Source organism: Dipodomys merriami, unplaced genomic scaffold, assembly GCF_024711535.1.
Source record: "Dipodomys merriami isolate MVZ:Mamm:240054 unplaced genomic scaffold, mDipMer1.0.p SCAF_1, whole genome shotgun sequence".
NCBI classification, from domain to species: domain Eukaryota; kingdom Metazoa; phylum Chordata; class Mammalia; order Rodentia; family Heteromyidae; genus Dipodomys; species Dipodomys merriami.
This window is the reverse complement of record NW_027202270.1, coordinates 26,567,367-26,586,534: the sequence shown is the minus strand read 5'-3', so window position 1 is coordinate 26,586,534 and position 19,168 is coordinate 26,567,367. Positions and strand designations below refer to the sequence as shown.

General features: G+C 39.9%; 2 protein-coding genes across 5 annotated transcripts in view; one reads left to right on the top strand and one right to left on the bottom strand.

Annotated features, from left to right (window-relative positions):
* The window catches only part of Mdh1b (malate dehydrogenase 1B), a 26,194-nt gene extending 10,965 nt beyond the window's left edge, over window positions 1-15,229 (bottom strand). The window contains exons 1-9 of the mRNA XM_070018536.1: window positions 14,524-15,229; window positions 13,555-13,667; window positions 10,042-10,176; window positions 9,715-9,857; window positions 7,677-8,173; window positions 6,179-6,320; window positions 4,764-4,927; window positions 2,629-2,768; window positions 1,323-1,374 (exon numbers count right to left, since the gene is read on the bottom strand). Coding sequence (XP_069874637.1) covers window positions 1,323-1,374; window positions 2,629-2,768; window positions 4,764-4,927; window positions 6,179-6,320; window positions 7,677-8,173; window positions 9,715-9,857; window positions 10,042-10,176; window positions 13,555-13,667; window positions 14,524-15,229 — 2,092 coding nt within the window. The remainder of the gene's footprint in view (window positions 1-1,322; window positions 1,375-2,628; window positions 2,769-4,763; window positions 4,928-6,178; window positions 6,321-7,676; window positions 8,174-9,714; window positions 9,858-10,041; window positions 10,177-13,554; window positions 13,668-14,523) is intronic.
* Window positions 14,857-19,168, top strand: part of Fastkd2 (FAST kinase domains 2) — a 24,621-nt gene continuing 20,309 nt past the window's right edge. For 2 of the 4 annotated variants that reach the window (XR_011371145.1, XM_070018565.1), the window contains exons 1-2: window positions 15,441-15,527; window positions 15,893-16,731. Coding sequence is in view for 3 of the 4 variants with exons in the window: in XM_070018565.1 (XP_069874666.1) it covers window positions 15,991-16,731 (741 nt within the window). In the remaining variant the exon portion in view is untranslated. Of the gene's footprint in view, window positions 14,940-15,440; window positions 15,528-15,612; window positions 15,717-15,892; window positions 16,732-19,168 lie in introns of those variants that run through there. The other 2 variants (XM_070018549.1, XM_070018576.1) reach the window with 2 other exon arrangements.

The window sequence follows — 19,168 nt, the reverse complement described above, 5'->3', positions numbered from 1 at the left end:
TTCTCTCTCTGCTTCTTGGCACCCATGAGGTGAAGAACCACCCCATCACAGGCTCCAGCCATCATAATGTTCAGATGTAGTGTGTGGAGTCACCCATCATGAACTGAAGTATGATAAAAATAAATTCTTCTTCCTTTAAGTTGTTTTGCCAGGTTATGGTCACAGCTATAGAAAAGTAACTAATGCCTATGTATTTTCAGTTTCTAGCACTTGTTTATTGTTAGAGTTCCCTAAATAAAAGTGGAAGGAAGGAATATTCTGTTCTAAAAGACATTTGATTAAACCTATTTGCACAAATGAATTTATTTACTTTGACATGACTATTTACATATTTTAAATGGAAATTACCTCAAGGCGAAGGAAGGACAAAAAGATGATAGCTCTTCCTTATGAATTTATGATGAAAGAAAATGTCAATGAAAAAGAATAAGCATATTGACATTTATTCTGCAATAAATTTGGTGTTGTAGGTTAAAACATATCACCAAAAATATTCTGCAGTCCTAACCTCTGTTTTCTGTGCTTGTGAACTTATTTGGAAATACGGTCTTTGCACATATAATCAATTTAACATGGGTCATGTTGGGTGGTTGTGGAGGCCCTAAGTGTGTCCTTGTGAGGCAAAAGGAAGAAACTTGGAAATACACACACACACACACACACACACACACACACACACACACACACACACACACACACACACATACACACTCACTATTACCAGAAGCAAAGAAGGATTCTTCCCCAGAGCATTCAGAGGGAATCCAGCTCTACTGATATCTTAATGTAGGCCTTCTATTCTCTTGACCTAGAAGCAAATAGCTTATTGCTGTTTTATTCTGCCTAGTTCATGGTAATTTATATAGTAGCTCTAGAAAAGTAAAGGGTAGTCCTATACCAAATTTTGGTAGGTGTTTCAGGATGTGATCTCTTGAACATTCTTACCATATTTCATTTCAAAAGATTCTGAAGGCTGGGAAGGTGGCTCAGTGGTAGAGCACTTGCCTTGCAATGCCTGAGGCGTGGGTTCAATTCTTCAGCACCACATAAGCAAAAAGAAAAAAAGCCAGAAGTGGTGCTGTGGCTCAAGTGGTAGAGTGCTAGCCTTGAGCTGAAGAGCTGAGGGACAGCGCCCAAGCCCAGAGTTCAGGCCCCACGACTGGACCCCCCCTCCAACAAAAATGATTCTGAATTTGGAAGTTTGTTTTTGTCAATAATTTAGTTAAAATGATGAATATGGATTTGAGTATCTATATGAATAGTGATTCATTTATAACAACTCTTCATAGTGGCCCAATAAAGACAATATCTAAAGATATTACCTGATTTGTAAGGCTGAAAAATTGTGTTGTATCCAAGCGCAACAAGTTTCTCCTGTTGAAAAATTTTATAATCAGATCATTAAATGACAATAATCACTAACTTAGTTACCCCATAATAGAACAGTGCTTCAATTCTTGATTTTAAATAATGACAAATATTTTAATATGCCATAAATTACAATCCCAATGAACAATGTTCTTCTTGTTTCATTACGTTTTTATTGCTTCATTAATTTTAGGAATAAGTTACAATGTTCATCAAAGAAATAGGTCTATAGTTCTCTTTCTTTGATGAGTCATTGCCTGGTTTTGGGATTAGGGTTATGATGGCTAGACTCCACATAGAGCTCCCCTGTGACTCAGCAATCCCACTTTTGGGCATTTACCTGAATGATCACAAACAAGATCATACTAAAGCTACCAGCACAACTATGTTTATTGCAGCATTATTTACCGTAGCTAAGATATGGAACCAACCCAGATGCCCCTCAGTAGATGAATGGATCAAGAAAATGGAATGCTATACCTCCATCAGAAAGAATGATATTGCCCTATTTGTTAGGAAATGGGAAGACTTGGACATAATTATATTAAGTGAAGTAAGCCAGGCCCAAAGAAACATAGGTCCCATGGTTTCCCTTATTTGCAATAACTAGTATATGTCTGAGACAAGCAGAAATGGTTAGGTGATGTTAGGTGAAATGAACCCCAAGATAAGGACTCAAATGGTTTTTCTTTCTTGTGATTATTTCTAACATATTTATAAGATTATTTCTTTGTTGCTTTGTATGTCCCTCCCCCACAGTATAACCCCTGTTTTCACTGTATTTGATGTTGGTATAATTTGTGGAGGAGAAGAGAAAAAAAACAAGTTGTTTAAATAGAGATACAGGTGGACCCATTGCAGCAACAATGAGATGTACAAGACGTTATGTTTACAGCTTTGGTGGGTGGGAGGGGGGGTAGGAGGGGAGGTGATGAGAAGGGATGGTAAGGGGAAACAAAGGAGGAGGCAACAATGCTTGATAAGAAATGTACTCATTACCTTGCTCATGTAATTGTAACCTCTCTGTACATATTTTCACAATTAAAAATAAGAATCTCAAAAAAGTTACAAATTAAACAAACAGAAAACCAATGCATAGATTCAGTTTAAGATTATATTAAAAACAAAGGAGGAGGCTACAATGCTTGATAAGAAATGTACTCGTTATCTTGCCCATGTAATTGTAACCCCTCTGTACAGTATTTTCACAATAAAAAAATTATATTAAAGCTAGTTCCCTTGAATGTGCTCTGACATTACCTGAAACAGATCTCTTGTCAAGCTCTTCATTATTTTTCCACTTAGGTCAATGTCCTCAAGATCAGTAAGAACTATCCAAGTCCCATTCTCAAATTTCACAGGCATAGAAAAGACAATCCCTTCAGGAATACCAAACTGGCCTGCAGTGAGCGCACACAAGAAAAACAAAATGAACACACTGAGAAAAATACACTCTCTCTTTTGAAAATTATAGAAAAGGACACACATAGCACACAAGTTTGTGCATGTGTGTGTGTGTGTGTGTGTGTGTGTGTGCTCGCGTGCGTGCATGCATGGGCACACCAGTCAGTACTGGGGCTTGAACTCAAGGCCTGGACGTTCTTCCTTAGCTCTTTTACTCAAAGCTGGTGCTCTATCCTTGAACCACAGCTCCACTTTCTGTTTTATTCGCTGGTTACTTAGAGATAAAGATTCTCATAGACTTTTCTGCCCAGGCTGGCTTTGAACTGCAATCTTCAGCCACATGAGTAGCTAGGATTACAGCCACTTGGTCCTGGCAATATTACACAACACAATTTGTGTGTGTGTGTGTGTGTGTGCGTGTGTGTGTGTATGGGCGTGCGTGTGCATGTGCACACCAGTCCTGGAGCTTGAACTCAGGGCCTGGGTACTGTCCCTGAGCCTCTTTTGCTCACGGGTAGCACTCGACCACTTGAACAATAGTGCCATATCTAGCTCTTTTTTTGAGTAGTTGACTGGATATAAGAATCTCATGAACTTTACTGTCTGGGATGGCTTTGTACTGCAATCCTCAGAGCTCAGCCTCCTGGGTAGCTAAGATTACAGGAGTGAGCATAGTCACTCAGTATAGTCACAATTTTTAGTGGCAATGATGGAAGTAAGTTTTAGGTACTTTTCTTTAGGGTAGACCAAAGCAGTCACTTGAAAGGTACTAGCTGAGCACTTGTCCAAGTTTTAATACCCAGGAGTTAACACAGTTAATACCAAGTTGCATACCCAGGTGTTAACACAGTCTTTCCTTTCCAAACTTTGTCTATCTTCCTTGTATCTGTTTCCCATAGCTTCCCATGACTCTCTCTGTAGCCCACAAGCCTAAGTCATTCGTCCAAACAGTTTTCCATTCTTGCAGCTCATATGGCAGCCATTTTGCCTGGACATGCAGGACTGGCAATGGAAAGAAAGCAAGTGAGAAAGTTGATTATCTCCTTGCAGCTTCAAATCCCCCACTTGGGTATGCTGGGAATAAAAGGACTAACACTAGTTATTAGTTCCTGAGTACCGTTCAGGCCAAATTATCTTCCCCTTTTTGGTACCTCAATTAAATAAGAAAACTTTTCTTACCATTTCAGATACGAAAAATGCTTTTACTGGGGCAAAAATACTGAGGGAGGCAAGGAACTCCCCCAAAATACAAGGGAGTCAAGGAACCAGAGCCTTTTCCCTAGAGGGCCTCCTAAGTCTTCTGTTCATTCTGTATGTGTTTTATCTGTGAATAACTAAACTTATGGGCAAAGAATGTGTGAAGGTTATCTAACGTTCTGCTTTTAGAGAGACAAACATCATTTGTCTCCCTCCTCCTAGTATTGCATTTTTTATTTTTGAATTCTTTATTTTTCTTTTTTTTTTCTTTTCTTTATTTTTCTTTCTTTATTGAATTCTTTATTTTTGAAATTCCTCAAGAAAGTAATTGAATTTTCTTTCTACAAATATAGAGTTTTAAATACCCGTTTCTTGACAAACATGACAAACTGACTTGAATTCACACTGTAGCAATGTGAAACTGAACTTCAATTTTACAAAATTCACTGCGTGTCCTATAAAAATGCTGTTTCCTAAAGGTGTAGACAGGTGATCCAGACAAAGCTGCTGTCTTGAGAAGCTAGACAGACCCATAACAAGGACATCTACAAGTATAAAGCTAAGAGGGCAACTATAATGTACTCTCTGAAAGTTGGCAAAGCACCATGTTACTTTAGAAGAGAGATGGACAGTGATTCTGATCTGAGGGATTTGAGACAAAGTCCTTGAGTTTTACCAAGGTTCTAGGGAATAACAGAATGAATTGATGCTGAATAAGACTGCTTATAGACCATAAGGAGACATGGACAGGAGTTTTTTTTTTAATTAACAAGACATGAAAAGTTTAGATTTACCTTCACTCAATACTCCTAAGGACACAATCTCCCCAGGTGGTGAACCATAGTACCAGTATTTCAAAGTAGTAGTGATGCTATGTGCAGCCAAAATGCCTCCAAAGTGTTTTCCTGTGGCTGTCATGTTTTTAAGAGTCGTCACAAATTCTTTTTGTAGCCAGTCACTGGAAGAAAAAAGACACAATTTTGTTAAGAGAGAAGAATGGAAATGAAAAGGGAAATTTCTTGTGCTGTTGGAAGTTAGTACAAGTAATGATGTCCATAATCAAAATGGAAATATGACTTCATAGTATCCTTAAGCAATCGATGGGGAGATATTATAGAAAGGAACCCCCAAATTTCAAACTAGATATGCTGCACAGAAAAGTGGCCAAATACTTTGGGAACAATTACTTTCATTACAAAGAATTTATTCTATGAAGATATCTTCTTGGAACTAGTTGGTGTTCTTCATTTAGAATCAAATAACTTTTTTAAATAAAATACTGAATTAGTCACACTGAGATTTAAAGAACTAATCATGGTTTTATGGTCTGAAGTCTAAATTAAGAAACAGTCCAGCTGAACTAGTGCAAGTATTAAGGGCTACCCCTTGCTGTGGGTTAGCCTACGAGATAGATCCATCCAACCTTGGCCCTGAGTTTGCTAGCTGCAGCAGGGTGAACCTGAAACTCCTCATTCTTGGGCCTGGATGAGGGTCCTATGGCTGAAGGAGGAAGGGAAGTGAGCAACAATGCAAAGGAAATGCCAAGAGTGGGAAAGTTCTATAGTTTAGGGAAGAAAATACATTAAATATGCTCCTGCAGGTTTCTCTTCTGCTGCATCCTGGTGTGAGTGTTTACCAGAATTAACTGGATGAATCCATTTCATCTTTCCAACAATCCTGTGTGGGTCATGCTATATTATCATTTTCATACTGCTGATGGAAAATCTGTGACAGAGAGTTTATATAATGTCTCTAAAACAACAAGAGGCTACGTGAGAATTCCATCCCAAATAGCTTGCTCCTTAGTACAGTGGGCCATGCACCTCTAGTTGGGCGCTTCAGGGGAACATAGCACCCCACTTTGCCTGGTCAGCTTATCACCTTAATTCTTCTTTTTGGAACTTTTGCAACTGGGCTACATACCTGGCTTTAGAGTTTAAATTCCTTTATGTATTATCACAAACTGCCTTAATAATACTCTGAAATATCAAAACTTATCATTTTAACATAAGAGAAATTGGGGTTGTAAATCCTCTAGTTGCTACTTGTAGAATTGTTTGTTTGTTTGATAATACCACAAACAAGAACAAAGGTATCCAGTACAAGTAATTTATGTATAAAGATTTGCAAGATGATTAAAAAGATTCTAACGACGATTCTGCATTTATATAACTTTTGTTAGTGTTTGTCACTCAGAAATATACTATACCTGTCAAAAATCAAGCTTAAAACAGGGCGAGAATAATTAGGAGGTCCCCAAATGGCACTATCATATCCATAAACCCTTGCCTTCCTCAGATCAACATAGTTATTCCCACTGATGTTGCCCCAAATGATCACATCTTTGATGACTGTAAAAAAGAAAAGTAGAAATAAAAATAGATTACAGGACATTTTTATAATTAAAATTACCTGAAGCCTATTTTTTGTTTGTATTGTTTGTTTATTTCTATTTGGTACAAAATAAATTGAAGTTTATGCTCCTTAAAACCGTGTGAATGAGCCGGGCACCGGTTGTTCACACCTGTAATCCTAGCTACTCTGGAGGCTGAGATCTGAGGATTGTGGTTCAAAGCCAGCCTGGTAAGGCAAGTTTACAAGACTGTTATCCCAATTAAAACTACTCAAAAAAGCCAGAAGTGGTGTTGTGGCTCCAGTGGTAGCGCACTAACCATAAGCAGAGAAGTTCAGGGATAGTGTCATGGTCCTGAGTTCAAGTTCTAGGACCAGCCCAAAAATAAATGAAAAGAAAATGTTTCATTTTCTCCTGAATAATCTTCACATTAATTTTGAGTTTTGTACTGTCACTAGGAGTAAGAAACTACAGACATGTATGCAAGAGCACCATAACTTAGGCTTCCTAGGGTTTCTTTGTGAAGTAGCTTTTAACACACTTGAACCTGGCTCTGATGTTAAGGCTCACTGAAGTCCCATATTGCCCAGATTTGGAGCACGCTAAGGTCACATTTCACAACTGTCTTCTTAATTTTGTTTGAGAGAACTCCTTCACCTCTTTCCATTCTCAGTGGTGCTGTGCACCTGCCCTATCAAGCATGACAGAGTTAAAATGTGTCACGTGTGATCTATTTTCTGATCCAGTCTCATTATCCCATGATTCTGATGTCTCCTGCTTCAATGTTTTAGGAGCAGAAACTGGTCACATATCATAAACTTATCAGTAAGTTTAACATCTTTGCAAAGGATCCCATTCACCAAGACCTTTTTTATTATTGCACTGAACCTCTTCAATTCTAGGAGGAAGACATTTAAGGACACCCAGATGGGAAATGGAGCAAAACTGCTTTAATATATCCTTATTCTCTTTCTCTCTCTCTTGGTGGTGGTATTGGGTTTTACCCTGGGACCTGAACTTGATAGGCAAGTGCAAGGTTTATATTATCACTTACTAATATAGACCCTACTACATCAAAAAGTTTTTGGAGGTAGTTACTTGGGAGGCAGAGGTAGGAGGATCTCTGCCTGAAGTCAGCCTGGGTAAAAGCAGGAGACCCTATCTGAAAAACGAAAGTAGAAGACAGTGCTTCTAATCACATTGCTTATTGGTCAGTTAATGTTTATAATGATAGACAAAGTCAGTTGTAAAAGCAGGCACAAAAAATGTGCAGTGTACAGTAGTATCCCTCAAGAAGGCTGCTGCTTGGAATCATGTTTGGGAAATGCAAACAGAATGCCAGCAGTCCACTCACGTGAGGCAGTTGTTTTCAACTTTCTGGCCACTGTGGCTCTGGCTTGGCCTTCCACACCCATGGCTACAGCAATAACGTTGTGTGCGATACGTGGGGCATAGTGCATAAGCAAAATCGCCTTCAGGTTCACAAAGCTTTTTCCTCCCACGATGACCTTGACAGACTCATGGGCATTTTTCTCTATCTGGTATGCGTAGAGGCGACACAGTGACACCTTGCTCCTCAGGCAGTCCTCCAGGCTGGTCACCTCCTTGTCAGTGCTTTCATCCAGGATGATGATGACTTGAGCCTGGCGGAAAGCCTCTTCTATCTTGGTGCAGTAGGAGATTCTGAGGAGGAGCTGAGATGCCATGTCCTGCATCTCCATCACTATGACTTTGAGATAATGTTCCACCTTCTGCTGGTCAAATAGAGTTAGGCTGATTTCTGTGTTCTTGCCAAACACTTCACCGCTGGTCAGTATGGGGATTAGGCTGTAGCTAACAGGGGTGGTTGCACTGATGAAAATGCAAAGTTGAGTGGCAAGCAGTTAGATAAACACTTAGGTAGGTGTTTGTTCTTAATAGTTACTTTTATGTGTACATGAATAGCATGTTTTAATATGTTAAATAAGAATTCACACGGCTAGGGCCAGTGGTTCATGCCTGTAATCTTAGCTACTCAGGGAGGCTGAGATCTGAGGATCCAGTTAAAATCCAGCCTAGTCAGACAAATTCCTGAGGTGTTTAGCAAAAAGTTGGAAGTGAAGGCATGGTTTTGACAGCCAGCCCTGAGCCAAAAGCTGAGCAGGGTACCACGGTAGGGGGGGAAGGCATTTACAGATATTTTAAAGTGTAGTAATGGGAAGCTGACCAGCAGTAACAAAAAACTCTTGCTGCTGACCCCTGCATTGGACATCTGAAAACAATTTCAAACTAAAAAATGCACTGTATATTATTTTCAAATAAAGTAGAAATCCCTATGTGCAGAGAGCAAGATTTCATCATATCATTCTAATTACAGGTCTACATTTCCTCTTGAAAAGGATATAGGTTTCATTTGCGAAAGCTCTCCTTTACACCCTTATGTACCAAGAAATAACAGTTTTTAGAATAGACTATCTTTTCCAAATATTCACAAACAAAAGCCTTTACAGACAAGGTTAGCATGTACACAGGTTGTGGATGATATATTTGCAACCTCATGCAGGAATTAACTTTCCTATTTCTGTGATAAAATCAACAGTAGGGAATTGGGAAACCTAGCAGATAGTTTCTGAGATCACTATGGGCTTGGCAAGATGCACAGTGGGAATTTCCATAGCTTTTTTTTTTAATCCTTTGAATCTATGGTATTTATGAAATCTGACAAAAGAGTCATGGGTGTTTACTATATAATCATCCATTCTTCTCTGAATTTGTAATGCTTCAAAGTAACCAAAAGTTTATAAAAACAAGCATACAGATTAGAAAATACACACATAGCCAGGAAAGTGTAAAAGGAAGAGTAAGGGAATGGAGAATGGAAGGGGGAAGAGGGAGAGAAAGACAAAGAATGAGTGCAGAGACAGGAGAGAAAGTAATCATGGTTGTACATGGTCCAGTCTGGGAGAACCAAGGGGCAAACCTAGAGGCAGAAAAAAGCAGGATCAGGATGAGAGGGGTGTGGGGTTAGCGTGAGTAAACACATGGAGAAGATGCAAGGGAAACTTGTAAGTGAGAGGAGTCAGGGGGCAATGGTCAAAGGAGCCAAGGAACAATGACAGAATTTAATAAAACTTCCACACAATAAATATGCTTACAGATTGTGTGTGTGTGTGTGTGTGTGTGTGTGTGTGTGTGTGTGTGTGTGTGTGTGTGTGTGTAAAACTCATACATGGGGTTACATAAGAAGATATACACAAGTGCGCACACATGCACGCACACACACACATATACGTACATCTGAAACTTGATAACCCTTCTTCAACCATGGATGGAATTAATCTCATCTCATTGTTCTTTCAAAAAAATCAACAGCCAACCTAAAAAATAAAAGTCCTAGAGTCTGACTCTCGCACCTGGTGATCCAGACCTGCAAGGGGCTGATAAGATCTTTCAAGGCTTCTTTCTCCAGTTCTTTTTCTATATGTGTTTCCAGATTCTCTTTGGCAATTACCATCATCATCTTAGTTGTCATGCTAGAGGTGACACCATAATACAGCTAAATATTTGGGAAGCAAAAGTCAGTCTTAGAAAAGAGATCATTACTCAACAATGGCTATCAATGAATTTTTTTTTTGATTAAATAGGCTGGAAAGAGAGATGAGAGAATGTCTCAGAAAGCAAAACATTTGAAATATTAAAGGAAGAGAACAATTTTTAAAACAGATAAGTCAGTTACATACCTGAGCATACTCCAGGAACTCGTTATATCCACCCAGGAGTAGACCCTTTCCTCCACGATCAATCATCTCTCTCCAGATGATTGGGGATCTTTTGTGATTCCATCTGTTCTTTTCACACACTCCTTTCAGCCACTTCTATCAAATGATACCCCAAGAAAAGACATATATTAAATCTGCCTGAGAATTCAATACTCCAGAATTTAACACTAAGATATCAGCTTGTTTTAATGGCACTATGTATATAAAATGCAATTTAGGTTTCTTTAAACAGGAAAAATGTGAACATAGAAAATGGATGGTTTCAGTAGCAAATTACTAAATAAGAAAGGATCGTCTTCAGATTTATCAACCTAATAATGGTGCTCTTTCTGCTGAGGAGAAGATCTAAGATGTGTTTAACTTAAGAGAGACCAGATGCTTTCATAGGATTGATTTTTTTAAAGGCTGTTTTTTTCCTTATACATGAAATATTTCCAGTTTGGGGCCACATAAAGATACTGCCTTTCAGATTTGTGGATGTGGTTTATGTGCTTCAGACTGAATTAATGAGCTAAAAAGCCATTTGTGGATTTCTGATTATACTTATCAGAATAGAATTTAAATTATTAATATCTGGTTTGGGGATATCAGACATTCCAGTGATAAGATCTGAGGAGAGGCGAGGAGCAGCATTCTTATCTGTGAAGAATAGAGCAGCAGTATTAAAGCCCATGTAATTATTGGAGGTATCCCTAATGAAGCTACCTTCCAATTTCGGCCTTGGGAATAAATTTCTCTTGCTGATATTGAAGATTTCTCTACCTAGATCCAAGCTGAAAGCAAACAACATGAGAATTCATCATGAACCCCCTAGTCATGGCTCAACCAAATGACATGCTGGGCCTAAGCAGTAAGTTCTATCTCAAAAGACCAAGCAGACTATATTGATGTCTCTGCAGCAGCTGAGAAATATGACTGGAGTGTTGTGTCAAGAGTGGAACATAAAATTGGACAAGGGAGAATTTACCATATAAATTCCTCTTTTGAAATTCAGGAATGCACAAGCTGGCAGGAACTTCACAAGACAGTGATAACCTAGACTGTCTCTTGGAAGCTTGGTGAAAGTGATGACTCAAGTTAAATACAATTAAAACACCAGAACTTCCCTGGAAGATAGTGGAAGAAGGGATTCAATCGGCTAGTTGACTTGGTAGTGTGGGTACTTCCCAATGAATTGTGTTCTCTGAAAGGGCACCGTGTTCATCGAGTTATATGTAACGTACCAGAGAGAAGTGCCCTAGTGGCATGGAGAAGCCCAGTGTATTTGTTCCTGATGAACTCTGGGAGTTTAACTCATCCAGCAGATGAGTTAACAGTAGATAGTTGCAGGCAGAATGGTCTCAAAAAAGAGGTAGAGATTATGCAAGCGGTGCAAAGGGAAAGGCCGCCATGCTCTAATGCTTACCTAGTTACTGTTGCTGCTGAGTGGGTCACTGTGCCAGCAACAGAAAACAATAAGGGCCTCAGTAATGGTGTTATCATTTGAAGATACCAGTCAGCCTCTTTGAGATGATTATAGTAGACTCCTAGCCTGCAGAGCGCAATGATTTATCTAGATTTGAATCAACATATGTTCTGGGTAAAGATAGATCTCATAGATCTTTGGCATGGATCATAGATCTTAGCACCCTTTGGTTAAGCACTTACAAACTGTCTAGTATACCAACACTAAATCCTACATAACACAATTTCAAACCAAAAGATACCTTTTATAGCAAAAAGATGCTGCATGCATAATGGAGCCTATAACCAGATCGCCTGCTCCTATTGTACCACCTAGCCTGATAGAGGGGCAGAAGGGCCACAAAAGACATGTATTAGTTTTAAGATGTATCCCGTGCAAGTATGGACATCTCCTTCAGGCTGTATCTCTCCTCTCTCTCCCCCCCCCTCTCTCTCACACACAAACATCCATGTAGTGTTTTTCCCTAATAATATATAGAATAATTGGATTCAGAGACTAAGAATTAAAATTAAGAGGGACACTTAACATCACTCCCAGTGACCCATGGAAGGAATTTGTACTCCTAAATCCAAAAGGGGGAGTGGCTATACTAGGGACAAAGGAAAAGTCCCACTAAATTTTAGGCTCTGGCTTCCATTATTCACACAGGGAGCTGTTATGACAAGAGACCCAGAAGGTAGGGACAGGAGTTGACATTCTGAAAAGGGTAATTGGCTCTGTTGTACAGTGGCAGGTCCGTAGTGTGGGTGCTGAAGAATAGTTATCATCTGGAATAATGGAAAGTGTGACCCTGATTAAGACACACTGTACTCATAAAGTTGACAGGTTGAATTGAAACTCCTTTGTATAACTATTTTAAAAAATTAAAATTAAAAGAAAAAACCAACATCTGTCTTATCTATCAGGTATCCTTAATATTGCTCTGCTCACATTTGATACAAAAATGGACAAACATAGCAGTGAAATCCTCAAGAGTGACTAGGGCTCAGAGCCTTCAAGGACACAGACCAGAGGAATCTACAGTGGATAGAACAGAAAAAAAAGTACTGAGTGCCAATTTGACCTTGAAACTACATGCCTTGGGGCATGTGAAATTTCCCAAGGGAAAGATGCCATTTGGAATTCAGATGAGTTGTTACTAGGTAGTGAGAACTTATATGGTACATGTGGACCCACAGGTACAAAAGATGTACTGGATGCTGTCATGTGTAGTCTATATCCCTCTTAATAACCAAGGCACCTATGCCCTTTTCTACCAGCTGTATTGGAAGCTGATGGCAAACTGCCATCTCTCTCCATGAATGACCTCGGCAGAAGGGTTTTCTCTTGTCTAAGGTTAAATCATTTCCCCTGGAAAAGCCAATATCTGGTGACTGGTTGATACAGAAGTGAAAAAACCTTGCCTCAACTTGGGGTATCTCTCAAAAGTCATACCAATGAGTGCCCTGTAGGATCCTTGCAGGCTGCATTGTAGTTCACCTACCCCCTTTACCCAATATCCTTACAGGGTCCTCTTTCCCTCTCAGGTTGTCATTGTCAAGAGCACTGTTCAAAAAAGCTATTTCTTCAAAATTTCCATTTTGAAGCTGTTTCTGTTGCAACACAGTCATAAAGATGACTATTTCAAATTAACAAGTCCTCCTATCACTAGAAATCCTTATGAAGTGAGGAGGCTGAAATGCTTGGTAAGAAATGTATGCATTATCCTGCCCATGTAATTGTAGCACCTCTGTACAGTATGTTCTCAAATAAAATAAAATAAAATTAAAAAAAAAAAAGAAATCCTTATGAAGGACGACGAAAAGTTAATGAGTGAATTCTTGTGGAATCACCAAACTTATTCCACTTATTGGAAATAAAATAAGGTCTTGAGACTAGACTACTTTTACTAGTCGTGAAATATCATTCATACATGAACATTCATTATTAAAAGCCAATATGATAAACCAATTTCATTAAAAGAGAGCAAACTTTATGTGTGAGTTTAAGAAACTGTAAACGTTTCTTACCTCCCAAACATCAGGATGTTGTGTGATTTTAAATATCCGAAAATCCGGAAGATTCTTTTGTAAATAATCTGCCAGAAGTTCTGCTTTAGCATAAAATGGACAATCTGCTTTACCTAAGAAAGTTCAAATGAGCCATGTTTTCTTTCAACACAGAAATTATCATCTAGGTATAACAACTTGCCATGCAATTCTGAAGTTTTCCATGGTTAGAATTTTATAACATAACATTATGGCAGAAATAGACATAACATAAATTTCCAATTATTAATGTTGATGAAAATGCACAGGAGATCAGAATAATACAATATGGAAACAATCGAATTTGTATTTTACTTGAGTATTGTGGCTGCAGTGTGGAGAGAAAGATTGGATTCCAAGAGATTAGGCAGTTATTGATAGAGGTCTACTCTATAGTGTGGACAATGGAAATGGAGAGAAGTATTTTGGAGAGATATTAGGGACAGAATCTATAGAATGGAATGTCTCATTGAGTGGAAGGGGGAAGATGATAAAAATTATTTTAAAGCAGCCCAGTGCTGGTGGCTCACGCCTGTAATCCTAACTACTCCGGAGGCTGAGATCTGAGGATCGTAGTTTGAAGTCAGCCTGGTAGAAAAGTCCGTGAGACTCTATGGCCAATAAACCACGCAGAAAAAGCCACAAGTGGCTATGTATCTCAAGGGGTAGAGCGCTAGCCGTGAGCACAGAGAGGCTCAGGGACTGAGCCCAGTCCCTCCTGAGTCCAAGCCCCAGGACCGGCAAAAATGAAAAAGAAAAGAAAAAAAGTAGTGCTTGACACTCTGTCATTGTATAATTAGTGTCTGAATAAATGCACAAGAAAATCTAGAGGTCTGGGGTTGCTAGAATAGAAGCCATTTAAATGGTCACTGACAAGCGTCCTGGGGAAGTGAGCTGTGGGTGGTATTATGCTTGTGCTGGGTCCTGTGGGCAGACTCGAGGATCACTCACCAGCGATCACGAACTTAGCCATTGTCCGGGGAGACCCAGATCCGCGTCGGCGTCGCGGTTTCCTAGCAACCACGCAGCCAAACGTAGCGCAGGCGCACTCTGAAGCTAGCGGCGCTTCACGTTTGGTGATCCAGAGGGAGGGGTTAAGGACTCGAATTCCTGTCTTGAAAGGATTACGCTTGGGCACACGATTAGATTGCACATCGCCTGTATTAAAAGAGTCCGTGATCTCTCTGCCTCTGGTTTTATTTCGGCGCTCAGGAAAATGAACCATTTTGTACAACGAGCCATTCTTTCCCGCGAACCGATCCTTTTTGACCTGCAAGAAATGCCGTAGAGAATCTCGCGATACTAGGCAATGCTCGGCGGAACTGTCATGGCGGCGCCCATCCCCGTCCACGGGTTCTTCCTCAGAGGTGAGCGCAGGACGGGTGTGGGAGGCGCGGCGGGCCGGTGTCCCACCCTGGACGCTTTGCCCCGCCGCGGGAGGTCTGACGAGGAGTCGGCACGGAGTGACTGGCGGCTGGCCCAGCTGCGGAGGACGCGGGCACGGGTTCGGTTGGGGCCCGGGGAGGCCGGCCGATGGTGGCTCCTCCCGGGCCCCGGGCCTCGCTGTGGCTCCTTGCGTCTCTGCAGGTCCAACCTGCCCAAGCCCAGGCTCTGACATGATTAGATCGCGTTGGGAAGTTTCCAGCCATGTTAGCATCTCCAACCCTCCCTTTCTTTCATTATTTTCAGCTAATTCATGCCGCGATCACTGCGAAAGCTGCTAAATCATGGACACTTTCAGACAGCCTACAGGTGGTGGTTAGGTTCAAATAGAGGGAGGAAAAAGAGAGAAAAAGAATAGACGAAGAGATGGTTCGGTACCAGCATAGATTTGTTAGGAAGAACAAAAATTACTCGCAAGGGAGAGCCTCTAGCGAAAGCTAGAGATCCACTCCTTACTTACAGCGCACGGATTTACAGTGAGTCAGATTGAAGGCTGGAATTGTCCAGTGGAGGTAATTGGGGACGAAGGGCGGGAAACAAGGTGAAGGCTGGAGGGAGGGGAGGGAGCTGCGCCAGAGTATCTGCTCATGGTCCAAGCTGGGAGTACATGTTGGTCTGATTCCTGTTGCTAGAGTTTATCTTGTCTGGAAATGGTACTGTGGGAGTGTTAGTGAATCTAGGAACTACTCTGGGGTCTCAAGGTAAGGACATCTGGTCAATTGGACGCAACAGAGGTAAACATGAAAGCAGTCCATATCATTACAATTGTTTTACTGTTTTAATGTAAATTTGTAATGACTCCATGGGTTTCTAGGCTGGCTTCTGTTAAGTGTATTTAAGTAAAAATTTAAATTTCTTTCATTATTGTCTCCTACAGGAAAATGACATCATGTGTTGTTTTTCATTAAGAGAGGTGACTTCACTTTTATACTGACAACTTTAAAGCCATTTGAAAGTGTTTCAGTGGATAGCAAAATGAGTCATAAAGCAGGTTCCTTTTTACGGAACCTTGGACAAATCAATTCTTTAGTTCCAAGGAGCAGAACTCTGAGGTTATATCCTTTGAAGTTTTGCAGACCAAAAATTCCTCATTCAAACTGGAACCTAAGAAACTTTCTGTTAAGTGACTTCGATAATGGAATCCAAACATCATGTAGATACCTTTTTCAGGATGCATTTATTTTAAAATCAGGAGATGGTAGCTTGAAAAGAAAAGACATAAGCATTGCATCAGTATTTAGGGTTGACAGATTGCATTGTCCTAGAAGACTACTATTCTTTGACTCAAAGCATTCTCTTGCATCTGCTGAGACATTTGATGATGGATTGAAGAAAGTGAATGTTGATCCACAGTTCTCCAGTGGAGCTGAACCCAATAAAGAAATGAAACCAACTCCTATAAGCTATAGAAAACTGTCTCAAGAGTGTAATTCCTTGAGTGACGTGTTAGATATATTTTCAAAAGCCCCTACATTTCCTAGCAGTAACTATTTCTCAGCAATGTGGACAATTGCCAAAAGAATGTCTGAAGACCAGAAACGGTTTGAAAAGCAACTGATGTTTAGGCACCCGGCCTTTAACCACCTGTGTGATCACATGATGAGAGAAGCCAGGATAATGCACTATGACCACCTGCTGTTCAGTCTTTATGCTATGGTGAAGCTTGGAGTACCTCAGAATACTCTTGTGGTACAGACTTCCTTGAGGATGGTACAGGTAAAATCAAAAGGAAACCGAAATGTATTTATACATTTGAAAGGATGGGAGGAAAGATTAGACGCTATCTGTGGAATATATGTGTTTCTTTTTTGTATAGTTTTATTTATTTGATATACAGAGGGGTTACAGTTATATACTCAGGTGATGAGTACATTTCTTTTTGAACAGTGTCACTCCTTCCCTCTCTTTCTCCCAGTTTTGCCCTCACATCCAAAGTTGTATAGTTTATTTTCAACATAGTGTCTAGTGAGTCTCACAGCTTCATTTATTCACTCTTTGTCCCACCATTACTGTGCTTGCCTCTTACCCTCCCCAAAACAAACTTAGATTTGAGACAAAAGATAGCAAAAACAAAAACAGTGAAAAAGGAGAAAAAAGAAACAAAAACAAAACCCAAAGTAACAAAAAACTTCTTGTACTAGGGTGCTGGTGGCTGGTAGTTCTAGCTACTCAGGAGGCTGAGATCTGAGGATCACTGTTTGAAGGCAGCCTGGGCAGGCAAGTCCATGAGGCTTATTTCCAAGTAATCACATAAAAGCTTTGGTGCTGTGGCTCAAGTGGTAGAATGCTAGCCTTGAGCAAAAGGAGTTCAGGGATACTGTTCAGTCCCTAGGTTCAAGCTTCAGGACTAACAAACAACCTCTTGTTTACATTTCTTGGAGTTCATTTCAATAAATATCATTTTATATGATCATTTGCACATAGCTGTTGAGCCTCTGTGATCCTCTCCTAAGAGTATTGTCCTCAGGTCACATTGTGTGAATGTCTAGAGTCCTGTATAGTTTAGCATGTCTACATGTTTGCTTGTATTTTACCATATAGTGTGTTTACTTGTAGATTTATAGGCTATTCTAGTTACAACAAATGGAAACAATGTAGTCTATGTTTCTTCAGGTCTGGCTTATTTAATACATTTTTTTCCAAGTCTTTCCATTTCCTTACAAATGGTACAATATTTTTGATGTGTAGAATTCCATTTTATATATATATATATATATATATATATATATATATATCATATTTTCTTGATCCATTTGATCATTGAGGGGCATCTAGGTTGATTCTATATCTTGATTAAGGTAAACAATGCTGCAATGAACATGGATGTGCTGGTAGCTTTAGCATGGCCTTCTTTGTGGTCTATTAGATAAATTTTCAGGAGTGGGATTGCTGGGTCCTAGGGAAGCTCTATGTTTAGTCTTTTAGGAACCTCCATACAACTTTCCAGAATGGTTAAACAAGTTTACATTCCTATCAGCAGTATAGTAATGTTCCCTTTTGGCCACATCCCTATCAGCATCTATTATTTTTTGATAATGTCATTCTAAGTGGGGTGAAGTAGAATCTCATTGTTGTTTTAATTTACATTTCTTTTATGGCCTGAGATGTTCAACATTTCTTCACGTGTCTCACGGGGCCATTCTTGCTGAGAAGTCTCTAAAATCCCTATTTATTATTTAAATTGAGTAGTTGTTTTTTTGAGGGTTTATTTTTGGGTGGTTTTAACTTTTTGAGCTCTAAGTATATTTTTACTTTTTTTTTTTTGGTCCGGTTGTGGGGCCTGAACTCTGGGCCTGAGCACTGTCCCTCAGCTCTTCAGCTCAAGGCTAGTGCTCTACCACTTGAGCCACAGCGCCACTTCTGGCTTTTTTCTTTTTGCTTATGTGGTGCTGAGGAATCGAACCCAGGGCCTCAGGCATGCAAGGCAAGCGCTCTACCACTGAGCCAACTTCCCAGCCCTAAGTATATTTTTAGATATGAGACCCTTGTGTGGTGCATAAGCTAGTAAAAAAATCTGCCATAGGTATTTATTTGTTTATATATTATTTGTTAGGAGACTTTAAGTTAGCTAGGTCCTTCCTTTCTTCTTTCCTTCTTTCTCTTTATCTCTGTCTCTTTGTCTCTCTCTCTCTTTCTCTCCCTCTCCCTTCTTTCACCCTTCCCTTTCCTTCCTTTCCCCTTCCCTCTCCTCCTCTCCCTTCCTTTCCTCTCCCTTTCCTTTCTGTGCCAATCCTGGGACTGAATTTGGGGCCTGGGCACTGTTCCTGAGCTTTTTTGCTCAAAGTTAGTACTTTACCACTTGAGCCACAGCTTTACTTTTGGCTTTTGGGAGGTCAGTTGGAGATCCGAGTCTCATGAACTTTCCTGCTACAGCTAATTTAGAACTACTATTGAATCTTAATTACTCAGCCTCCAGAATATATAGGATTATGCATGTAAACCACTGGTGCCTAGCTATAGGTCATTTCTTTTGCTTTGGAAATTTTATGCTACTCACTTTCTCCAGGATAAATAATAATGGAGTGACTAAAATACAGATACAGGAAAGATGTACAAAGAAAAGGTGGGTAGGTGAAAGAAGAAAAGAGAAGGGAAGGGATTCATATTTGTAAATGGTATCTGGCTTTTACTTATATAATCTTCCTTAATCCTC